The sequence below is a fragment of the Scheffersomyces coipomensis genome, assembly GCF_036884675.1.
Source record: "Scheffersomyces coipomensis strain NRRL Y-17651 chromosome Unknown DFJ63scaffold_9, whole genome shotgun sequence".
Taxonomy (NCBI): domain Eukaryota; kingdom Fungi; phylum Ascomycota; class Pichiomycetes; order Serinales; family Debaryomycetaceae; genus Scheffersomyces; species Scheffersomyces coipomensis.
The window spans coordinates 519,921-544,247 of NW_027042900.1; the positions used below are offsets into that span (position 1 = coordinate 519,921).

Genomic DNA, 24,327 nt, shown 5'->3' on the forward strand with positions numbered 1-24,327 from the left:
TATTTTATTTACAGGAATTTAATCATCTTTTGAAGATGCAAATTCTTCTACGATATCACTTAATGCATTGATACCCCATGTAACCCTACGTTGTTGCTTTTTACCTGATATTATAGTACTGTTTTTAACTTTTTCTTGTAAGAAATATTGAATCCCTCTTAAAAGTGTAATTTGTTCTCGGGCCTTAATGACTATTTCAATCAACTTTCTATCATCAAATTTTTGTTCTGAATTATTTCCTGACTTCTTACTTAAACCACCACCAACAGCATTAATTTGTGATTTCTTTCCAACATTATCCAAGAATGTTACAAAGCATACTTCCATAAATAAGACTGTATCACTTGATGCTGTCAAGAAGTTAATGGTTCTTAACAAATGGATAGGAATAGCTTCCTCAGCTATCAAATAACCAAAGAATCTACCTAAGTTCAAAACTCTTTTAAGTTTGACATCACTATCATCTCCGTCATAGTCAAATCCAAGGAAGTCTTCCTCGTCATCACCATTTGATCCTTCGAACTCTTTAACTAAATCCCAAAGCATGAATTGGAAAGTCTTTCTATAATTATGACTATCACATAATTTCTTAGCTAAAATACCATAGTATGGATTCCAGGCAGGTTCAACACCTGTACAATGAATCAATACACGAGGAATTTCTCTCTCTTGGGAACGTTTTAAAGCTAACTTGTCTAATTTTGTTAATGCATCAACATAATCATTAGCAGACATAATTGAGATAAAAATTGCTCTTCTTATATCAGTATTCATTCTTTGTGAACGAGCAAGTTCCATCCAATTAGGTTCGGCATTATCCAAAATATCATTTAATACAGCTTCATCGACATTCTTTTCCTTTTCAGTATCATCTTCACCCTTCCAGGCAGAACCGACTAACCACCATTTACCTTTAGTTTCAATATTATGAACATCATCAAGAGACACTCTAATTGGATCACTGAATTTATTATTATTGATACCACCTAAGAATTTCTTTAATCTTATACTTAATTGAACATTGGCTTCATTGGCTATTTTTAATTTGTTTTGTTTTAATGAACTTATGGTATCAATTAAGAATTCCATTCTGGTGGATACGTCACCCTTTGGCAATTCTTTAACTTTTGCATTGATCATCAAAATGATTTCTTTTAAAGCACTTGGGTCATCTGATCTCATTTGATTACCTGATGTTCTGATTAATCGTAATAATAATTCAGCATTTTGTTCATCAAGATTATTTATCAATACCTTGATAATATCATATAATAATTTGGAAGAAACTAATTGAAAGAGATAAACTGAGGATAATAATGAAATTATATTGGAAGCTTGTTTATCTTTATCGGCCTCCTTAGAAAATTGTTCAAATTTCTCAACTAATACTTGAACAAAGTATGCACCAAATTCCACTCCTTGAATTCTATAAATGGCAACTACCATCACGGCGTGTAAATAAACAAAATTTTCTAATAATCTTCCTTGTTGAATGATATTATCCAAAATAATGGTTGTTAATTCTTCATTAACTGTATGTCTAGGATTGGATAAATATAAACCGTTAATATCATTCACAATTGTTCCAACGTTAGCTTCTGATAATCTATTCAATGGACCTTTAATAGCTTTTCTAAGGTTAAGAACTTCTTCTGAAACACCACTAGCTTCAGCAGCCATTCTTCTACGCAATGCGGGAGGGATATATTTTGTTGTGGGGGCATCTCCTTCGATATCGTCTTCGTTATCGTCTTCGATGCTGTTCTTATCCACAGCAACGTATGGATTTTCTCTCTCAACTTCAGATTCATCATCATCATCTTCATCTGAATCGTCGAATTCTTCAGAGTCATCTTCTTTTTCACTGTTGGAAAAATCAAAATCAAGACCATCTAATAATCCTCCTATTTCATCACCGTCATCTGTTTTACTTAATTTTGACTTCTTACCTTGCTTTAATCCTAATTTCTTTGCATAGTAGCTCATGTCATTATCATCTCTGTCTATGATATCGTCATCATATGGGGTAGCAAAGTCTTCCTCTTGTTCACTCTTCTTTTTGCTTTTCTTGGATTTCTTAGCTTCTTTTAATGCTTTTAATTTTGCCAACGGATCCTGTTCGTATTCTATATCTTCTTCGTCTTCATTGATATCTTCGTCATCATTCTCTTCTATATTTTCATCATCAAAATCAAGTTCATCTTGATCTTCTTCTTCTTCTTCTTCTTCTTCTTCTTCTTCTTCTTCCTCATCGTCATCAATATCAAAATCTGACATTTCATCATCATCTAAGTCATCTTCTTTGACAACTCTAATCTCAGTTGCTTTATTTTTTCCATTCTTCTTTGCTTTTAAGGCTGCTAATGCTGCTAAAGGATCACTAGGGTACAGTTCTTGGTCTTCGTCGTCTTCATCTTCTTCTTGTTCCTCGTCATCATCATCAATATCAAATTCGGACATTTCATCATCATCTAAGTCATCTTCCTTCACGACTCTTATTTCAGATTGGTTAGCTTTCCCGTTCTTTTTGGCTTTTAAGGCTGCTAATGTTGCTAAGGGATCGTTAGGATACAGTTCTTCATCATCGTCATCCTCATCTTCTAGATCTTCTTCATTGAGATCATCTGAAATATCTTCATCTTCATCAAAGTCATCACTTAATTCATCGTCATTTAAGTCATCTTCTTTTACTATTTTTATATCAGATGCATTTGTTGTAGATTTACCTTTCTTTTCCTTTAATGCTTTGAGTAATGCAATTGGGTCTTGTTCATCATCTTGTTCCTCTTCATCGTCTTCAAAGTCATCGAAATCAGATAAATCATCATCATCTAAATCATCCTCTTTCACAACTCTAACGTCGGACTTCTTTGAACTTCCATTTTTCAATTCTTTCAATCTCTTCAATTCACTCAAAGGATCATTAGATTTAGACCTTTTAGCTTCCTTTAATGCTTTCAAAGCTGCTAATGGATCTTTAACCTCTTGCTCATGTCTATTACTTTTATTCACTTTTTGAGCAGTTGGATTTTTACCCTTAGACTTTTTAACTGATTTTTCTTGCTTTTTATCTTTTCTATCCTGTTTACGTTGTTCCTTTCTGGTTAATTTAGGACCTCCTTTACTTTTCTTCTTACTATGATCAAACTTGGTATATCTTGAATTATCTTCTTCATAATCACCCTTATCTTCTTTAGTTTTGATTTGTTCTAAAAGCAGACCAGGGAGTCGTATATTATGTCTTTCCTCTCCCTCGTCATCATCATCATTTCTACGTCTCTTAGCCATGTTTAATGACCTTTATGCTATGAATCTAATATAATTTGATCTAATGGTTGCATTCACTATCAAACCTCATCTTGTTACTATAATTAATTTTTTTTTTGGCAGACTAATTTCACTTTCCTGTATATAAAAATGAACCGAGTATCAAAAACAGAATATTTAAAAAAGACCATTTTGCCTTTAGATTCTAATTTTGGTTTGGAACAACACAAGATAGCATTAACAGTATGGCCAAGTTCAAATTTGATCTCAAGACGGCAGGTGATTTGCTTGTATTGGCTGGAGCAGGTCTCTCGGTGTATTATTTATTAAACCATATCTTGAATGAGTATGTTGATTCTTCCGTGAAACAATCAGAAGCAGGAAAGAAGAGTAAAAGTGTCCTTAAAAGAATTCAAGCTAGTAATCCCCAACTCAAGAATGTAACATTCAATCAATATGAAAAGACATTGTTAAGTTCGTTGGTTACACCAGACGAGATAGATGTGACGTTTGAAGATATTGGTGGATTACAAAACATTATAAATGAATTAAGGGACGCTGTGATCTTACCATTAACTAAACCAGATTTATTTGCATCCCATTCTGCTTTGATTCAATCTCCTAAGGGGGTTTTATTTTATGGTCCACCAGGATGTGGGAAAACTATGTTGGCCAAAGCTATTGCTAAAGAAAGTGGAGCTTTTTTCTTACTGATTAGAATGTCTACTGTAATGGATAAATGGTATGGAGAATCAAATAAAATAACAGATGCTATATTTTCGTTAGCTAATAAATTACAACCTTGTATTATATTTATTGATGAGATAGATTCATTTTTAAGAGATAGATCATCTAGTGATCATGAAGTCAGTGCTTTATTGAAAGCAGAATTCATGACTTTATGGGATGGTTTAAAATCAAATGGAAGAATCATGGTAATGGGTGCTACTAATAGAAAAAGTGATATTGATGAAGCTTTTTTAAGAAGATTACCCAAGACATTCCCAGTTGGTAAACCAGATGCATCACAAAGAAGATCAATATTCGAAAAGATTTTACTTAATGTTGAATTAGATGAAAATGATTTTGATTTAGAATATCTTATTGCCAAAACTAAAGGTTATAGTGGTTCAGATATAAGAGAATTATGTCGTGAAGCTGCCATACACTCCATTAAAGATTATATTAGAGATAATTATGATCATAAAACTAAACAATTAAGTAATGGAACAGTAGATAGTTTACCAGTTATACCATTAAAGACTACGGATTTCATCAGAACTGCAAACACTACCATTCCAGCATCAACTATTGATTAGATATTGTGATAGATTGTATTTATAGGCACATTGCGACTATTTATTAATTAGGTTTATGAACCCAAAGTATATAGAACCTCATCAATATTAAGTTTAATTTTAGCAGCTAAACTTGTAAACCCCCATATGTTCTAAATTTGGAGCAATATATATTTAACTATGGGGATTTGGAGTTACCCGGACAATTGGTCCTAATGAGATGTACGCTTAGTGAAAAATTTTGATGGTAAATACATAATACTATTCTTCCTTTCTTTCTTTCTTTCTTTCTTTTACTATTTCATTTCATTCATCCATTCCCATAACAAAGAGGATAATCATTGTATAGTTGTATAACTGTTCAATATATATGGTTTCTATCTAACCCATCTGATCAAATTTGTACTAATGTTTTTGAGCAGCCATAATTATTATTTCTTCCTCGAATACCATTTGCAAAAAGGTATACCAAACATCTAACGACATCTCCATTCATATTTCAAGGAGTTATGTGGCCTCTTCGAAGATTATTATACCTTATTCCGTGGTATAATGATTCAAAGCGAAGCCTAAATAAACTGATATTTTCACGACTAATTTAGCTTCTATTCCTCAGTATACAAAGGAAATTTCATACGCTAACGGTTTAGAAATCTAATAATTCATTTTATTAGTTGATAATTAGTTTGATACATTCTTAATTAAGTAAATATCTCTTGATTTGTAGTTCTCTTATGGTATTATCATTATATATCTCTCCCTTTACTATGTTTGCCAAGGCACTGAGGAAACAAGCGGCGCACTCGCTAACTTTTAGCAATCGTGCTACTTTTTTCTGGCTCGTTAGGGGAAATGGATCAATGGTGGCAATCAATTAACTTTAATTTAATTTACCCCTTACTTGATTTCCTTTCTTTTAAGCTTATAACGAAACAATTGATTGGTTCACGTATATGAAGTTATAATGCTCAGACAATTGGCTACAGCTAGTGTAGCGTTACGGTATCCAATTGCCCGTATCGCAGCTCCAGTGTTCATACCCCACGCTTTAAAACAATTAAGATACTATTCAAAGGATATAGAACAGATTAAACACCAAGCTGATTCCAATGAAGCTGATAATTCAGCATCAACAACAGGTGTCATTGACGTTGAGGGTCAGAATGAAGTGGTTGTTTATTATGATCATATCTATCCTATCTCATCATCAAAGAGTACTTTCAAACAAACATTAGCTTTATATGCTAGTATTCAAAATCAAAGTGTGAAGCAATTGACTGAAAAGGTGTTGGACATATCATCTCCATTACCTGAAGGAGCAGAAGTAATTGACTTTGTTCCGGTGAAACGTGATTGTGGTGCCTTTGTTAAATTCCTGGTCCCAGAAGGTTCAGCTCCAAAGGATGTATTTAGAACTATTCAAGACAATATTAAACTTAAAAAGGAATTATATGATATAAATCCAATTAGATATATTTTCAATCGGATTTGGAATCATTTCCCCAGTGCATATGCTGTAAAAGGTACTCCTTGGATTGAAGATTTAAGAAGATACCCTACTACCAAATTAAAAGTCAAATATGAAGGTCACCCATTGACTGAAGAAGAGTTATATGTCTTATTTAGAAGGTATGGTTTGATTGTGGATATAATCCCAGGTAGTGATGTTGCTACTATAATATTTAGACACATTCGTTCAGCAATAGCAGCTAAGAATTGTATTACTGGTATTAGTTTAAATGGAGATAAAACTGTACTTCATTTGCAATATATCCCAGTTCAAAGAGTTAATTATATCACTGATTTCGTAGTGAATCATCAAAGAATCGCTATACCAGTTTTATTAGCTTTAGCTGCCACTATTGCCGTTTTGATTTTTGATCCAATTAGACAATGGTTTATTGAACTGAAAATTACCAAGAAATATTCCTTGGATACCTACAAGAATAATAGAGTTGTCAAATTCTTTTATATTCCTTATAAGACAGTCAGAAGTTGGATAACTGATAGTTATGATTATCTTGATGAAACTATCACCAATCAATTTGCCGAAAGAAATCATAACTCAATTGGTCAATCTGAGACTGAATCTGCCTCGTCAAGTCAAAACATAAACTTATTATGGAATGAACGGTATGAAAAATCAAAACAATTGAAGTTATGGATTTACGAAAATGTTAATACTTTCATAATTGTAAAGGGTCCAAAAGGATCAGGAAAGGAAGAATTCGTATTTGATCATACCTTATTTGAAGATGAAAAGTTACTGGGTAAAATCCTTACTATTGATTGTGATGCATTAAGTAAATCTAGATCAGATAATACATTGCTTAACAACACTTCAAGTCAATTAGGTTATTTCCCAGTATTCACATGGACCAATTCTTTATCTCAATTTATTGATCTTGGTGTTCAAGGTTTAACCGGACAAAAATCAGGATTAAGTGAAAGTAAAGAAACTCAAGTTAAGAATATGTTCCTGTTAACTACCCAAGCTATCAGATCCATCGCAACTCAAGATTATCAAAAGTACTATAATGCCATGATGAAGAAGAATTCTAGATTAGAACAAGGTGAGAAGATTGAAATTTTGAGAGAAGAAGAATATTTACAACAGCATCCTGAATGTAAACCAATCATTGTGATTAATAAATTTGCTAGAAGAGCAGATCAAAGTAATAATGATTTTATATTCCCCTTGATTGCAGATTGGCTGGCTGGTTTAATTCAAAATAATTTAGCTCATGTTATTTTCATCACATCTGACGTTGGAAGTGTACAACATTTGAATGCAGTCTTGCCTAATCAAGTCTTCAAGACTGTGGCCTTATCCGATGCCTCAAGCAGTAGTGCCAAACAATATTTAACTGATCAATTGAGCTTGAAAGATTCTAGATCTATTGAAGGTATGTTTGAACCATTAGGGGGTAGAATGCTTGATTTACAAGCATTTATAAGACGTATCAGATCAGGTGAAGAACCTCGTGAAGCCTTGGATGAAATGGTAGGTCAAGCTGCTGAACAAATTACTACATTCTTCCTTAATAATCAAAAATTGGAAGATGACAGTGATTGGAATTCAGCTCAAGTTTGGACTATAATGAAATTATTATCAAAATCAGATGAAATCTCCTATCAAGAATTGATCAAGTCACCTTTATTCAAAGCATCAAAGGAAACAAATGGTACTTTATCTACCTTGGAAAAGCATGATTTGATTACTTTGAGAAGAGATAAGGGAATTTTACATAGTATCTCGACTGGAAGACCAATTTTCAAAGCTGCATTTAGACAATTGATTAATGATATTAGTATATTCAAGATCTATGAAACTGATTATTTAAATCAATTAATTTCAACTGAAGTTAGCAAAATTCAAAAATTAGAAACTGAATTAACAAACATTTATAGTGCTCGTGTCAAATTAGAGGGCCGTATATCATATTTAACCCTGAAGATTGAAGCTTGTAATACCAAGGTTATCAACTATGAAACGAAAATAGCTGAGATTAGTAAGATAACATCATTACCAGGAGGACAAGAAGGATCAAAGGGATTTTTAGGATTGTTTTAGTTACGCACACATATGTATATAGTTTAGTGTATTCTTGTTTATTTTATTTATTTATTTTATGTATTAATTTTGATTTATTAGCAAATATATAAATTTGTTCTATTTACTTTATTCTAATAATTCATTAGTCATGATTTCATAAGTCATTCTTCTTCTTATACTTTTCATATCATTTTGAGAATATCTTAATGGTTGGCTTAATGATAAATATTTTGCAGCTGTACAAGTGAAAACTCCACAATCATATCCATTTGCTTGTTGAGGAGATTGCATCCTTGGAAATAATTGATATTCATTAGTTATATTGACATTCAATCGTTTAGCTTCTTGTTCCACGTAATCCTTCAACAACGTTATAGCTCTGATATTACCATTAGAACTTATTAAAGAATCGAAATATTGAATCGAATGAGTTAAATTATTAATCACAGCTAAAGCCCAATGAGTATTCATCACATTGATAGGAACAATAACCATATCCTTTTCGAATAAATTTAACTTCTTACGTTTACCCCATCTTGCAATACCTTGATATCCCTTAGATTCTAAATTTGAGAAGAAATGGGTGGTCCAACCAAATACTTTTTGATTGGATTTTTCCATGATTAAATTCATATAATAATCAATAACATTATCATTAAGCCAACGACCATCTCTTAAAGTGGTTAAATCTTGATTATATAATTCAATTTGAAACTTTGATGCAAATACACCTGAATTTCCATTATTCCAAGCATTATAAACTTTTGCTATTTGTGATGAAAGTAATGGTTTGATTAAGGTTTGAGAATCAATTCTTGATTTATCAACTTTTGAAAGGATAGAATCATGATAGTTCTGATATATATTTGATACTTTATCGATATAATATTGGGGAATGAAACTATCAAGTACCGAATATGATGACGCCGATATAGGTTTTCCAGGTATATAATAATCTAGAACAGTCTTTTTATATTCTGAAATTTTTGGAGTTGGGTCAGATAAATTAATATTAAGGATGTTGTCTTCGTCATCATCCAATTCTGGTTCTTCTATGGACTCTATTTTTGCTTCTGGGATTGGAGTTGAAGCTGTGCTTGTTGGTAGTGATGATAAATAATCATTTGATATGAATAAGTTTGCCCCATATTGATCTTCACTCAGACCGGTACTTTTATAAGACTGTAACCTTTTATTAACAAGATCATTAAATACTGATGAACTAGATCCTCGTGGTTTTGGTGATTGACTAGGTGGAGGTGGCGGTATATCTTCATCATCGATGCCTTCAAGGAAACTGTTATTATTTGGTAATCCATTCCGTATAATATGATAATCGTTGGTTATTTTATGATTGATTTGAAGGATTTGTAAATCACTATCATTTATACTATCATCTATGTACTGATTACTATCATCCTCGTTGTCGTCTACTATTTCTGGTTGTGGATCTATATCTTTTTCTTTAGGTTGATCTTCATTAATAGATAACTTTTTCAATTGTGATTCTAACATAGAAAAGAAATTATACAATTTTAAATAAGAAAGGATACTAATAAATAGTTCAATAAGATGTGGATAAGATGGAGATGATGCTTCTGGAACTTGATCGTTTGAAATTACCTGTATTTGATCTTGAAGTTGTAAATCAGTATTGGCAACTCCTGTTTGTTCTTGTTGTTCTGGTCGACTCTGTTGTTGTTGTAGTTGTTGAAATTGATGGTGCTGTTGGATTTGATAGTATCTTTTGGATCTTATAACAGGGTTATCATTATATTCTCTTTGCATTACTCTATTAAATTGATATAACTGTTTGATTATGAACCATACTCTTTCTTCTTCGTAAATTATTTAGCCGTCTGCTTTTAAAAATGAGTTATACCATTTTACAGTGTGCGGTGTGGATGTAAAGCTAATGAAACCATACCGCAATACAAATATACTTTTCATAATAACTTTTTCAAACATTTGGCAACAAGTCTTGAGTTTACTTCTAATGGTTCAAGACATGTTATGAATAAAAGACAACGAGAAGATACAAATGAAGACGAAGTTATCATCAATAAAGACCATCAAAGGGTTGATATAGTCTGTAATACTCCACCTTGTAACGAGAATCCCATCATCTTTAGTGATTATGCCGCTTATGAAAATCATATCACTACAAATCATACATTTTTATGTGAAGCTTGTCATAAACGATTTCCATCTCAATTGATCTTAAATATCCATATTGATGAGAATCATAATCCTTTTAACAAGATCAAACAAGAGAATGGAGAAAAAGTATTTAAATGTTTCGCTATAGGATGTACTAAACTTTGTCGAACGCCAAAGAATAGAAGATTACATATGATTGAAAAACATAATTATCCGAAAGATTTCAAATTTAATATTATAAATAGAGGACTATAGACATTCATCATGACGGCGTAGAAGTAGTAGGAGTAGCAGTATTACCATTTGTATCCAATTTTCTTTTCTTCTTAGCTACCACTGCTGGAGTTTGAGTTAATTGGGCTAAAATCTTGGGATCAAATTGGGATCGACAAGCAGGACATGATTTATTTTCCGGTATTACACTCATAATACAAAGACATACTGAACAAACATATCCTAAATCAACCGATTTACCGGTTATGAAACAACTGGCTCTATAATTAACGTTGGAATTGGTAGGTAAAATGATATATTCTCGGATAGAAGGTTCAATGAAAAATGCAGTGGTTAAGAATTGAATTATCCCTTTAGGATCAATGATATGTAAATAGATACCATTGGTGGCATCAGATGCTTGTTGTAAATATGATGAATCTTGATACCCCAATTTGACAATATCGATGGATAATTTCATTTTTTGAGCTGCAAAGATAGAATTCATTATAGGAATATATTTAACATCATCTTCATCACTGGCTGATATGATTAATATACGCGATTTCATCGAATTTACGCTATTGGAAGTTGTAGTAGATGAATTATTATTATTATCACTTGCAGTTGAATTAGTGGTTGAATTTATAGCTGACCCTGTAGTGGTTGTAATTGATTGATCTAAGGTTAACATTCTATTAGTATATGATAATGCCATACTTAAAGCTCCAGATAAAGTTGTATTTTGTTTCTTTAAATCGATATTAGAGGCGATTTCCTTAACGTAAGCATTTAATTCTTCTAAAACTGCTTCATCTACTAATCTGAATTGACGATACATTCCTTTATTAATATATGTGGTGGAATTGAAAGTATCATCAACCATATTCTCATCATTATTCCCATTCACAGTAGTTTGAACTTTATCATAATCTCTTCCTGGATTAGGATATAAGAATTTCGAACCATTTAATGAACTCGCTATGAAAGCAACTTGATTTGAATTATTTAATGAAAGATGGGCATTTAAAAATACAAGAATGGATTTTACTAATTCATTTATGGTAATTTGATCTTTTATATTATACCACCCACTTGGAGATAAATCCAATATGACAGTTAACAACGAAGGATCATCACTGGTACCTTCTTGATATATATCATCTTTGAATGTCCTATCACTTATAGCATCCATTGGTTGAGGTGTTTGGTGATAGAGAATATATATATAGATTCCAAGATTTAAAAATCAAATATCAGAATTAAAATATTATACGCACAAATTTTAGTATGCAAAACAGGCAGGATAATCTCAGAAAGACATCTAACATTCAAACAGTCAGACTTCTCTACAACAGCTTTACACTATAATTATTATATGAACATATTACATTAATTTACAGAAAGACCTATTAAGGTGAAATTATAACCTAAAAAAATATTAATTACAAGTTTTTTCCAAAATAACTATATAAAAATTATATATAAATATATTGAAAAGAAATAAAATTTGTAACCAAAAAATCTAGTTAACTAAAGCAGAAGCAGTAGCAGATTCGTATTTCCAATTTGGTGGTAAAACGGAGACGGTTCTGTAGTATCTAGCTAATCTGTGGATTCTTGATTCGATTAAAATTAATCTGAATTTAGAATCTTTATCTTTTCTGTTTCTTTCTAAATGTTTTCTAACAGAGACAGCTTTTTTAATTAAATAGTATAAATCTTCTGGAATTTCTGGAGCTAAACCGTTAGACTTTAAGATTCTTAAAATCTTGTTACCGGAGACAACTTTAGCTTGGGAAACACCATGAGCATCTCTTAAAATAACACCAATTTGGGATGGAGTTAAACCTTTTCTGGCGTATTTGATGACTTGTTCAACAACTTCGTCAGATGATAATTTAAACCAAGCTGGAGCGTTTCTTGAGTATGGAAGAGCGGAGGAGGAGATACCTTTACCCTAAAATAAGAAAAATCAGTTAGTATAAAATGTTTTTTGATAAATTAACATGGAACAAACAAAAAGCAGATTAAATCTTTGATATCGATACTTCACAAAACAAGGTATAACATCAAGCAAGACATAAATTCAGTTCGTTTCTGTAACTCACAATATACCTAGTTCAAACCAAAGTCATCACTAAGAACAACAAGTTAACAGAATGAAACCAAAAATCTAAATCAAGCAGCATTTCCCTTGCGTGAGTATATGGTTACACTCTCAATAAAAAGTGGTATCAATCAGTAAGAATGTACGAGAGCAAGTTCCAGCATCAAATACCAATAGCTTAAAATAATAATTCTGGATAAAAGACATGGTTGGGACTTTTATTTTTTACTGAATTATTCACTATTTGGCAAGACCTTAACTTTAACACTACCTCTCATACTACCGAATTGACCCTGATTCTGATTATTAATAATGTAATCGATGATTTAACTGTGATTGTGAATAAGCAAGATAGACACATACAGATGAATGCATACGACCCATTTTGACGGATTATTATTTGATTCTTAAAGTGAAGAGAAAAGAAGAAGAAGAAAGGGTTGTTAAAACATTTTAAAGGGAATGAAAAATTTTTCTTTTGTATTCTGTGAAGAGACACTGAAAAAAAAAAACATTATGTTCAGCACACGACTTGCAGAAAATCAGAATTTAATAATGTTAAGGATATAATTTACTTAACAGCAACAGTAAATATGAGAATGGATATCCATAGTTAATATATATATATATAATAGATATATATTATATCATAAGTATATGGTCTATAAAATGATAACGATAAATATTGAAATGATTATAATTCAGATGGAATATCTTCAATATCATCTTCATCTTCAACTTTAATAAGTCTTACAAAAAATGTTAGTAAAATGGATTAATGATGGGTTAAATAGGATAATATACTTACTTTGACACCCCAGCTTTTTCACGGAATTGTTCAACTGCTCCAGCATATAACATTCTACTTTCTTGTCCACTGGTTGGAGGTATCCAATAAAGAAGGACCAATGGACTCTTTAATCTTCCATCTTCTGCTTTCATAGGATATGAAAGAACAATATATCGAGGAGTATTATCAGGTAATTCTTCTATTAAGGATTCAAGACTATCTATTATTTGATCTTCATCTTCTCTTTTGATTTCATATGATTCTTTATCAATAGTATCTAAATCGTAGTTAGTATATCTTAAGAACTCAATTCGATAAGGAATATAAACATTATCATTACTTACATATCACAGCTTGCATGGTTGATACTCTACCAGTACCAAATCTAAATTTACGAAGACCAATCAAGGTCTCCTGAGAAAATGTGTATAATGATGCCTAATTTGATTTAATAGTTAGTAATTGTTGAACTTTAGATGACTGTACTTTATCATATCATTTACTTACCATAATTGAATTATTATGACTGATATGAAGCTTAAGTCTATTAACTATCCTTTAAAGTGTTATTTGATATTGAGAAAGTGTTACCAATTTCTTAATTGGGGAATAATCAGAAAATAAAAATGTGGTCGTGTGATCCTCATTTTAACAACATAACAAAATCCCATAAAAATCAAAACAACAACTATAAATCAAAGATGATGATGATGATGATAATTTCAAGTTCTAATTGATTTAGATTTACACCATCATTTACCAGTGTCCACTCACTTTATCACATCATTCAACCTTTCCATTCATCTATCAATTCTTGAAAATAGGTTTGATACACCCCTTTTCTATTCCTAGCTTTTGTTTTTGTTTTTGTTTTTGCGGTAAGTCCCCAAATATAACCACGTCAATCAACCTTTAAGAATTCAATTGACAGCATATCAATCACAGTTCTTCATCTAGTCTATCCACACATATCATGGCTAAATCTAAAATAAACGTTCCATTAGTGGAATTCTTAAAAAGTAAGTATCTTTTCTATCCCTTACAATAGTTGCAAAAATATCCCATACTAACTTTTAAAACCCTTTCTAGATCGAATTTATTTGGCTGCTTATGACCATACTCCTCAAGATACAGATGATTTAGTTCACTTCACTGTCGAAGACGCCTTACCTTATAATGCCTTCCATTTAGACTTTGGGCCTTTACATATTGGGAATTTATATAGATTTGCTGTTGTTTTACATAATATCTTGAATGAAGAATCAAATCAAGGGAAAGCCATTGTATTTTATAGTTCAACAGCCCCTAAAGAAAGATCAAATGCTGCATGTTTATTAGCCTGTTATATGGTATTAGTTCAATCCTGGGCTCCTCATCAAGTATTACAACCTTTAGCTCAAATTGATCCTCCATTTCAAGGATTTAGAGACGCGGGTTATTCCAATGCTGATTATGAAATTACTATTCAAGATGTGGTTTATGCCATGTGGAGAGCTAAAGAAAGAGGTATGGTGGATTTAACTACATTTAATTTAGAAGAATATGAACAATATGAAAGAGTCGATCAAGGTGATTTTAACGTTATTTCAAAAGATTTTATTGCATTTGCTTCACCTCAACAAAGTAAAAAAGGTGGTTTAAATGAACCATTTAAAAAAGTTTTAAATTTCTTTATGTCATCAAATGTTCAATTAGTTGTAAGATTAAATTCTCGTTTATATGATGCCAATGAATTTACAAAAAGAAAAATGAAACATATAGATATGATATTTGATGATGGTACTTGTCCAACTATGGAATATGTTCAAAAATTCATTGGTGCAGCCGAATGTATTATTAATAAAGGTGGTAAAATAGCTGTGCATTGTAAAGCAGGGTTAGGTAGAACTGGTTGTCTTATTGGTGCTCATCTTATATATACTCATGGTTTCACAGCTAATGAATGTATAGCTTATATGAGAATGATTCGTCCTGGTATGGTGGTTGGCCCCCAACAACATTGGCTTTATTTACATCAAAATGATTTCCGTGATTGGAGACATACCATGGTATTAGATAATAGACCCGATGAATTTATTGGAGGATTATTTTCATTATGTCAATATGATGAATTTAAGAGTAGAATGAAACAAGAAGCAAAACAAAGAAAATTACAAGTTCAACAAAGTTCACCTATTAGTGGAATGGATTCTTCATTCCATACTCCTATAAGAAGAAGAAAAATAAGTGGAGCATTAGCTGCTAAAATTCAAATTGCAGTTCCAATGGAATCTCCAGGTCAACCAAGAAAATATAAAGATAGTGAAGAATCAGAAACTATTGAATTAATAAATAATTCCGATGAAGAAAATATAGAAACTATAGTAACGACCACTAAAGATGAAAATGAAATCATTGTGGATGGAGATGCTATGTCAATATCACCCACCAGAGATGATTCAAATGATTGGAGAGTATTAAGATCAATTTCTTATGGAACGAATAATCAACCTGTGCAACTCATGAAAACAACCACTACTACAACCACAAGAACTGTAAGTACGACCTTATCATCATCTCCTAATGCACAATCCCCTGGTAATGGGATAAAATTCCCTAAATCAAGATCAAGTTCTCGAACTAACGCAATGATTCAGGCAAAAAGTCCCAGTTATAATGGAACTAGAGTTTCATCGGCAGGAATTCGCAAAATAAGTGGGCCAAATGGTAGAAAATCGTAAAATTTTTACAATGTCATAAACAATTTCGCTGTATTATATATATTATTACTTATACATACTGAATATTAGAATAGAAGGTGCCAGTAATTTTTTTTTTCATTCAACTATCTCTATAAAAACTAATCCTATTTACTCTTCAAAAGCAGCTTCTATAACATCGAAGGTATCTTCTTCACCATATGCAAATGCAATAATATCATAATCATTAAATATTAAACTGGCCAAAGTAGAATCATCACTGATTTCAATCCATTCGTTATCATATGGTGAAGCCTTATCCTTTGGAACCGCGATCCTCAACTCAGCTGCATTAACCTCTTTTATAATATTAGGATCATCTTCTATTTCTATATCTTCCATGAATTCAGGTTTGGGAACAGGTATACTTTCTTCATCAATATCTTGATCCCCATCTAAATCTGCTGAAATAGGATCAGCATCTTCTATAGCCAATCCTCCTGATGACTTTATGATCTGAGCTAACTTTTGTTTGAAAACTTGAACAGTTAACGTCTTTGATTGGGATAAATCAAACGTAAGCACGTATGTTGCACGTCCTCTTTTGAATTTCAATATGGTTATTACCGGTTTGGTACTTTTAGCTTTGGGTGGCTATATCTTAACGTTAGTAACTTATAATTACCATTGACTACTGAAACTCTTAAGCTTGTATACATACCATTGTATTGGATCTTGATAATTCGTAGTATGAATTGAATCACGTCTGGGTTTGATGTATTTTTGCGATTAAATATATTTTTTGGCGGTTTTTTATTTTTCAAAAGATATATGTTATGCTAAATAGGATGCAATTTTGATGATTCCCAGTCTGGTGTATGAGAAGGCTCTTCATTCAAAAGCTGTCATATCTTTGTATAGAGAACTACTACGAGATGCCAATAAACTTAAGAATGTGAAAGTTAATGACGAAATTCAGAAACAACTTGGAAGTGATCATAATGAAGCATATTTTAAGAACTTATCATTTGAATTAAAATCATTTATAAATGAAGAATTCAGGAATCCAAGAAGGAATACGTCTGCTTTAGGTAATCAGATCGTCAAAGGTGTTCAATTTATTACGTGTTTACATGATTTCATTATTGATAACCAGCAATTTGAACCTTTATTAACGTTTACGAACGACTATAAGTCAGATCTTGACAAAAAGCAAGAGAGAAGAGCAGAACTTTTAATTAAGAAAGCAAATGGAGAAATAAAGGAAACCAATAATAAGTACCATATGAAGAAACCAACTGATCCTGTCACCATTTTCTATAAATTATCAACCAAAGAAAGAAGTAAGGTTTTAAAGGAAGAGATTGAAAAATCGAAATTCCAATCCAATCATTTATTAAGACGATATTTCGCTCTACAACAATCACAATTCAAGATTCCATTGCCTCAAAAATTACCCTACACATCTCAATTACCTAAGGCTAAAGCCAGTGAATTAGGAAACGCCTCTTATGGCAGTAAACGATCAGAAAATGCCAGTGATATATATAAATCTTATGATCAAGACTATGTGGATGCTATCGTTATACCATCTTTGGAATATGATATTAATAAGTTTCACTTTTTCGAACAGTTTAGTTGGAAAATAAATGAAAGAGGTCCAGCTAAAGTTAAGATAAGAGTTACCAATGCTGGTGCTTATGGAATGGCATATCTTGATTTACCATTTCGGAATAACAAAGATTTAACAAAGTTAGCAAATGATATAAAGAATCTGATCAAATTAAATAGAGTCAAAAGTGTTTGGGATTCTCCTGATGGTAGAATTAATGAAGAAAGATTACAACGTGATGGATCATATGGTATTAAAGGGAGTAGAGGATTTGGTCCTGAAGAAACTTTCCATCCAAGATTTCATCATGAAGAACTTGCTATAAGTGAAGGAGAATGGGAATTTCTTGTTTATCTTGAATCTTTAGGGGATAAGATAGCTGAATCAGACTTTAATGAGTTAATCAAATTACGTGATTCAAGTATAAAATTGTGGACTGATGATTTAAATGTTGTTAGTAAGTTGCTAGAATCCGAATATCAAAATCAAAAGTCAGAGAAAATGCGAATAAGATCTACTGAATCCAAAGTAGATAACGAAAGATCTGACTATCAAAAACAAATGAATCTCCATTTTGAAAAGATGACAGAGTCTTATTTGCAACTATTAGCAAAGTTAAAGAATAATCAAATTCACAAACATAGCGAATTGGTAAATCTCGGCGATAGAGTATCTAATTCATATAGAAACAAACTTGATCATGAAACCAAAGCTAAAAAGGTGATCAATGGAATTCCAAGTATAGAAAGGATTGGCTTGGCAAAGAAACTTCCTGAATATTTAGTAGAGGCAAAATATACCAATTTTATGTGGGGGCAAAAATTTTATGATAGATTTAAATTTTAACTTGTAAATAGATTAATTGTAATATAGATATAATAATAATAATAATAATAATAATAATAATAATAATAATATAAGGTTCATTAAATTCGTACATGTTTTATATAGTTTATATATGTATAAGAGTGTTAAACCACGTAACCACCAAAGCTTTTATTACTAGTAATATAGCCTTCAACAGCGCTTGAAAGTTCTTCTTTACTAGCATTTGGATTATCATTTTCATCATCAGCATCATTACCGGTAAGGTTACTTTCTCTTTCCACGATTTCAAAATCTTGTATTAATTTTATTAATTGACTTGTATCTTTATGACTATCATAATCATTAACACTTAAACCACTCATCATAGCAATAACATCAGATAAACTCTTACCTTGATCTTTAAGTTCTCTATGTTTCTGTAATACATCTTCCATACAAGTAATACCATTTTCATACCATGATAATGGAGCATCTTTTGAGAATGGCGGTACCACCATAATATCATTTCTGGCAAAGACAGCTTCACTTGATAATTGATTTCGATAAAATATAGACGCTTGATAATGTTCTTTACAACAATATTGAGATAAATAAGTATTTGGAAGGATAATTGATGGTTTTCTATTATAGATCTGATATTTTGTAGATGCACCCGGTTCTTTAAGTGATGCTTGAATTGTACCATTACCATTGGAAGATAAGCGGCGAACCAGCAGTTTAGGAGATTTATCACAAATTATATAACCACATTGATGTTCGATATTTCTTTCCTCGATAATGTCATCATAAGCCTTTTCAGTCAAAAATCGACTAAGAAACTTTAATAATTGATAATCAACGCAATGATCCACTAATAATTCAGTGGTGAGGAGTAGAATTCTTGATGCTTCTTGAGGAGTTAATAACTCCCTATTAGCAAATGGCTCTAAAAGTTTGATATATTGTTCTAAGCCCACGGATTCCATTAGTTTTGAGTATTATCTTTCTGTCATATATGAAATTCGAATTGGGGGAGGTTGGTGAAATATGAAGTAAAACATAATAAGCAACATCAGTGATATATAATTCTTTGGTGGTGATGTTCGTGTGCGATCAAAATTGCGTTGTTAGCAGCTTAAAAATTTATGACCACAAACAGAAATAGGAGGAGGGAGATTTCTACGCTACCTGATATATATCTATATCTATCAATTGCATTCATGGGACGACATAGACTAAGTAGCAGTGGCTCACGGGTGGGTCATAAGGGTCTTGGTTCAGCTTCAACGTTGAAATCAAGACTGGATAGTACATCTCGATCGAGATCAAGATCATCAAGTATAAGTCATATAAAACAACCTTCTACCATTAGCTCAATGTTGAATAAGATAGGATTGAGTAAGTTGGTAGAATACTTGTTCCACATAAATGGCAGGAGTAGACTACGGTCGCTTTATAATGTGCTATTAATAGAATTAAATTTACCAAACAGCTCCAGAATAGATCCTAAGGATGATTCTTTCGATATAGATAGATCATATGAAGAAGTGATGAATATGATAAAGATCCCATATTATCTAGAACAGTTTATGATCTTTGGATTAATGATTTGTTTCAATTCATTTCTAACGTTATTCACTTTAGCTCCATTAAAGATTATTATAGCCACTTTTAATTTCATTCATAATGGGATATCAATGTATAAAGAAAAGAAATCAATCATAGTTAAAGAATGGCTACAAAGTTTTGCATGGGTAAAGAGAGAGATAATCACATTAAGTATAATAGGTTTCTCATTATGGGTTCTTACATTACCTAGATTGGATATTTCTCGATTATATCATGAAGTAAGAGGAGAAGCTCATATAAAGTTATATGTGATATTTGGGGTTCTAGAAGTGGCTGAAAAGTTATGTTCTTCTTTAGGTCAAGATATAATGAATATTCTTTATAACATACCGATAGATAATGGTCAAGCATCGATAAATTATACTAAATTTATCGTATTTTTTGCATTGGCTATATTCTATGTTTCATTTCATGGATATATCTTAATATATCAAACTGTTGCATTGAATGTAGCAGCCAATTCATATTCTAATGCATTAATGGCTTTACTTCTTTCTAATCAATTTTCAGAATTGAAGAGTGCTGTATTTAAGAAATTTGAAAGAGAAGGGCTTTTTCAAGTTTCAATGGCTGATTTAACCGAACGATTTCAATTACTGTTTATGCTTGGTATTATCGCTTTAAGAAATCTTTTACAACTTAACAGTAGTCAATCAGGGTTGATTCCTAATAGTTGGAAGAGTTGGAATACATGGTTTGGAGTTATTTTAGGACCCGGAATATTTGTCATTGGGTCTGAGATTTTTGTGGATTGGTTAAAACATTGTTATATTTCTAAATTTAATAAATTAAGACCAAGAGTATATGAAAACTTTTTATATGTTTTCAGTTTGGATTTTTTGGAAATATTCAATTCAAATTCAAATCAACATGATTTAACTGATTATATCTTTTTAACAAGAAGAATTGGTTTACCACTTTTAGCATCGGCAGTTTGTTTTTTAAGAATGACATTACCTGATCTTAAATATGTATTCATATCTCCATCGAAATCATTTACTTCATTGATTGGTTCATCGATAATTATAGTCTCTGTGTTTGGAGGTCTTCTTTTATTAAGGTTGATTCAAGGTGTTGTGATCCTTAAGTTGGCCAATTTAGTTAAGCAAAATCATTCTGCAAATTCATTAATGAGAAGACAAGCGAAGGAAGCCAATGAAGAACCGTTTGATATTAAGATCAAAGTTGGATCAACTCCAGAACCAGATTCAATCAAGAAAGAAAAAGATGTTGATAATGAATGTTCAACACCAAGTAATTCTTCATCACCCAATTTAAAATCATCACTGGGTTCGCCTGAATCCATTATTGATTCTTCATTTTTTCCAGGTATACCAAATACAGAAGCATCAACGATTAATCCTAAGACAAGAGAATTCTTATATGATTCAGATGAGGAAATCCCTCCTACTATTGAACAACTGAGAAATAAAAAGATTTTAAAGAATAGTGAAAATCAAAATGCCACGGATGGGAATGAAGAAGTTAAAGGGTTAGATAAGGTTTTAAGATATGAAATGTCGAGTAAAAGGATATGGTAGTCATTTTTTTTTGTTTGGGGGAGGGTTTTTAATATAATAATAATAATTTAATATTTAATAATTTAATTCTATTTACAGTGTTAATATATACAAGTGAATTTTAAACAGGTTTTTATGTACTGGAGTTAAACTCTTGATTTTAAAAGTTGATCTTTCATGAGTTTATTAATATAATTGAGAGCTTCCGGTCTTGGTTTCTTTAATCTTGCCGCAAACATAAGACAAGTAGTAAGTAAAGCCAAGGCACCAGCTTGATGAGCTGCTCCTAATGGAATTGGAACTAAATAGATTAAAGTAAAAATACCAAGGGCGACTTGAACATTGGCAAATGCCCACATACCATGCATCAGTCTAACTGCAGCTTTTGGAAGGAGTACTTTATTCTTTTTAACATAGATTTGAGCTGCTAAAATTGTAAAATAAGTAGTGGTTGCAAAAATACGATGAACTAATTGAACAGTAGTTGGATTTTCCAAGATATTTCTCCACCATAAATCTGATTTATCTTCACTTCTAGCGAATACAGGAGACATTAATTCAGAATAACTTGGAATTATATCATCACCCATATGAGGGAAAGTATTATAGATTAAACCAGCATCTAAACCAGCCACCATACCACCTGACATGGCAGTAAGGAAAGTAAGACATAATAAACCAGTTGCCATTAATCTTGTCTTTTTAATGGAAGGACTTTGTAATTTAATAAAAATAGATTTAACTGTTTCAGGAGCAGTTTTAGATAATTTTGCCCATTTATTTTCATTCAAGATTTCAAATGCAGTCCCTAATACCCCTAAATACATTAAAAATGCAGCTCCAAGATGAGTAGTTAAACGATATTGAGATACAGTTGGTTTTGAATTTCTTTGATTTAATTGATCTTGATCTAATCCCGATTTGACCATCCACCAACCAATGAAACCTTGTAAACCTAATAAACCAGTCAAACCTATAACACTTCTAGTAATATGAGGAGAGAATTTACCTCTTGACCAAAATATAATGGCTGGTAATAAAAAGAATAAACCAATACCTCTACCAACTAATCTATGACCCCATTCCATACTATAAATGAATTTAAATTCTTCTAAATTAATATGAGAATTTAATTGTTTAAATTCAGGTGAATCTTTATATTTAGTGAATTCAATTTCCCAATCTTCTTGACTTAAAGGTGGTAAAGCTCCAGTTACAGGTTTCCATTCAGTAATGGATAAACCTGATTCTGTTAATCTTGTTAAACCTCCTAATACGACAATACCAAATACCAAAGTTGAAGTACCTACCAACCAGTAACCCACTAATTTTGGAGAAATAGGGTTACTTCCATTGGTAAATTTCAACTTTTCAGTATTGGTAAGAATCGATGATGATGATGATGAAGGAGTGGTATTACTTGTTTGTAATGGGATGGTGGAATAGAATCTTGATTGGATAGATGATATAAAATGATTTAATTTGAATAATGGCTTAGTGGTAGTAGTACCAATAGTGGAATGATGGTAATGATGAATTGAAGTAGGAATTGATAATCTACATCCTTTGGTTTGAACAAGAGTGTTCAAGACAAAGGAGTTTTTGGTGAAGAAAAACCTAGTCCTAGAAAGCATCCTTACCAATTAATGTTGTTAGTAAGTGACTATGACTCCTTTTTCTTTTAATTGACGAATCAAATGATTGATTTGGATTGGATGGGATTGATTGGATTGATAATTTATGCCAAATCCAACCTTACAATTCGAATGTGCTGCCAAAATTAAATATGGATCGGTCAAATGGTAGTGGAATGATTTTTTCTTTTCCTAATAGAATTAATCCTGTATGCAGTAAAACTGACAATTTAAAATTGAGGTAAATAAAAAAAAGAAAAAAGAAAAAAAGAAATCGGATACTCAAACCACTCAACTCAGAAGCATCCATAAATTCCATCATTTAAAAATCATATCAATTCAAATCAAATCAAATCATCATCATCAATCTCTTTTCATTTGTTCAAGCTATATTAGAAGGTGGAGATATACATACACATACCGTGACAATCACTCAACCAATCCATTTTGTTAGATTCTAATCAATTGAAATATCACCGCTTCTTTGATTCATCTGTTTGTCTGTCTGTCTAATCTAAAACCAAATAGTTTTTCCTGCTTACATCAAAAGAGGTTAAATTATAAAACGTCACCAGGTAAGCTTAACTACTTACACCCCCCGTACAATCATACAATCAACTTGATCAATCATATCGTATCCATCGTGTCGTAGTTGATAAACTTTCTCACTACTTTTTTACTCATTCTTGTTCATTTCATTTGATTTGATTCCCTTGACTGTCAGTTTGTTTAATCTAATCGCTAATTAATCTTCCGTACTCATTACCAGTACTATACCCATCAATTAATCAATCAATCAATTAATCAATTAATCAATCAACCTCTGTTTCAATTGTGTCCATTATTCATTCATCCCATAAGAAGTCTACCGTCACATACACCCCATCTATTGAATGTGTTTGAATAATCAAAATTGTGAGACATCAAACGCTATTCAATAAATCTTTTCATTTAAAGTTTTCATTATAGATTAAAATCATTAATCGTATCAATCTCTTCATTCATTTTATTTTATTTATTTGCATTGTTTAAACTTATTCAAATCATCTAGAT

At 31.5% G+C, this 24,327-nt stretch overlaps 14 protein-coding genes across 14 annotated transcripts; 6 read left to right on the forward strand and 8 right to left on the reverse strand. All coding sequences in view use genetic code 12, as the record gives it.

The window, feature by feature from the left end:
• Positions 1–18: 18 nt before the first annotated feature.
• Positions 19–3,288, reverse strand: SGD1 (Sgd1p; the record flags this gene model as incomplete). Its single annotated transcript, XM_064905375.1, has 3 exons — positions 19–2,247; positions 2,390–2,393; positions 2,573–3,288. The coding sequence occupies 3 exons, from the start codon at positions 3,286–3,288 to the stop codon at positions 19–21; spliced, it is 2,949 nt and encodes a 982-aa protein (XP_064759506.1).
• A 56-nt stretch (positions 3,289–3,344) lies between these two features.
• DFJ63DRAFT_262412 (uncharacterized protein) lies at positions 3,345–5,058 on the forward strand. The gene has a single exon (XM_064904559.1). The coding sequence runs from the start codon at positions 3,513–3,515 to the stop codon at positions 4,584–4,586; it is 1,074 nt and encodes a 357-aa protein (XP_064759507.1). The 5' UTR covers positions 3,345–3,512; the 3' UTR covers positions 4,587–5,058.
• On the forward strand, positions 5,058–8,193 carry DFJ63DRAFT_262215 (mitochondrial inner membrane protein). Its single transcript, XM_064904553.1, has one exon. It carries the CDS (start codon positions 5,530–5,532, stop codon positions 8,137–8,139), a length of 2,610 nt encoding a protein of 869 aa, XP_064759508.1. The 5' UTR covers positions 5,058–5,529; the 3' UTR covers positions 8,140–8,193.
• Positions 8,194–10,226, reverse strand: ULP2 (SUMO protease). Its single transcript, XM_064904562.1, has one exon. The coding sequence runs from the start codon at positions 9,907–9,909 to the stop codon at positions 8,248–8,250; it is 1,662 nt and encodes a 553-aa protein (XP_064759509.1). The 5' UTR covers positions 9,910–10,226; the 3' UTR covers positions 8,194–8,247.
• Positions 10,023–10,589, forward strand: DFJ63DRAFT_264065 (uncharacterized protein). Its single transcript, XM_064904565.1, has one exon. The coding sequence runs from the start codon at positions 10,135–10,137 to the stop codon at positions 10,534–10,536; it is 402 nt and encodes a 133-aa protein (XP_064759510.1). The 5' UTR covers positions 10,023–10,134; the 3' UTR covers positions 10,537–10,589.
• Positions 10,227–11,906, reverse strand: DFJ63DRAFT_262626 (TFIIH/NER complex subunit). The gene has a single exon (XM_064904563.1). The coding sequence runs from the start codon at positions 11,687–11,689 to the stop codon at positions 10,544–10,546; it is 1,146 nt and encodes a 381-aa protein (XP_064759511.1). The 5' UTR covers positions 11,690–11,906; the 3' UTR covers positions 10,227–10,543.
• A 113-nt stretch (positions 11,907–12,019) lies between these two features.
• Positions 12,020–12,988, reverse strand: RPS13 (40S ribosomal protein uS15; the record flags this gene model as incomplete). Its single annotated transcript, XM_064907577.1, has 2 exons — positions 12,020–12,454; positions 12,968–12,988. 2 exons carry the CDS (start codon positions 12,986–12,988, stop codon positions 12,020–12,022), a joined length of 456 nt encoding a protein of 151 aa, XP_064759512.1.
• A 34-nt stretch (positions 12,989–13,022) lies between these two features.
• DFJ63DRAFT_321367 (uncharacterized protein) lies at positions 13,023–13,986 on the reverse strand. The gene is made up of 4 exons (XM_064907323.1): positions 13,902–13,986; positions 13,739–13,832; positions 13,413–13,671; positions 13,023–13,353 (listed from the first exon to the last, which is right to left on the reverse strand). The coding sequence occupies exons 1-4, from the start codon at positions 13,902–13,904 to the stop codon at positions 13,299–13,301; spliced, it is 411 nt and encodes a 136-aa protein (XP_064759513.1). The 5' UTR covers positions 13,905–13,986; the 3' UTR covers positions 13,023–13,298.
• A 381-nt stretch (positions 13,987–14,367) lies between these two features.
• Positions 14,368–16,114, forward strand: CDC14 (phosphoprotein phosphatase; the record flags this gene model as incomplete). Its single annotated transcript, XM_064905367.1, has 2 exons — positions 14,368–14,413; positions 14,484–16,114. The coding sequence occupies 2 exons, from the start codon at positions 14,368–14,370 to the stop codon at positions 16,112–16,114; spliced, it is 1,677 nt and encodes a 558-aa protein (XP_064759514.1).
• Positions 16,115–16,178: 64 nt separating this feature from the next.
• On the reverse strand, positions 16,179–16,791 carry DFJ63DRAFT_338829 (uncharacterized protein; the record flags this gene model as incomplete). Its single annotated transcript, XM_064908701.1, has 2 exons — positions 16,179–16,709; positions 16,748–16,791. 2 exons carry the CDS (start codon positions 16,789–16,791, stop codon positions 16,244–16,246), a joined length of 510 nt encoding a protein of 169 aa, XP_064759515.1. The 3' UTR covers positions 16,179–16,243.
• A 140-nt stretch (positions 16,792–16,931) lies between these two features.
• Positions 16,932–18,530, forward strand: DFJ63DRAFT_316007 (uncharacterized protein; the record flags this gene model as incomplete). Its single annotated transcript, XM_064906658.1, has 1 exon — positions 16,932–18,530. The coding sequence occupies one exon, from the start codon at positions 16,932–16,934 to the stop codon at positions 18,528–18,530; it is 1,599 nt and encodes a 532-aa protein (XP_064759516.1).
• A 125-nt stretch (positions 18,531–18,655) lies between these two features.
• DFJ63DRAFT_338831 (RNA polymerase II subunit B1 CTD phosphatase) lies at positions 18,656–19,477 on the reverse strand (the record flags this gene model as incomplete). Its single annotated transcript, XM_064908702.1, has 1 exon — positions 18,656–19,477. The coding sequence occupies one exon, from the start codon at positions 19,475–19,477 to the stop codon at positions 18,656–18,658; it is 822 nt and encodes a 273-aa protein (XP_064759517.1).
• Positions 19,478–19,711: 234 nt separating this feature from the next.
• Positions 19,712–21,661, forward strand: DFJ63DRAFT_291051 (uncharacterized protein; the record flags this gene model as incomplete). Its single annotated transcript, XM_064905368.1, has 1 exon — positions 19,712–21,661. The coding sequence occupies one exon, from the start codon at positions 19,712–19,714 to the stop codon at positions 21,659–21,661; it is 1,950 nt and encodes a 649-aa protein (XP_064759518.1).
• A 25-nt stretch (positions 21,662–21,686) lies between these two features.
• Positions 21,687–23,545, reverse strand: COX15 (Cox15p). The gene has a single exon (XM_064907324.1). It carries the CDS (start codon positions 23,272–23,274, stop codon positions 21,787–21,789), a length of 1,488 nt encoding a protein of 495 aa, XP_064759519.1. The 5' UTR covers positions 23,275–23,545; the 3' UTR covers positions 21,687–21,786.
• Between the last annotated feature and the right edge of the window lie 782 nt (positions 23,546–24,327).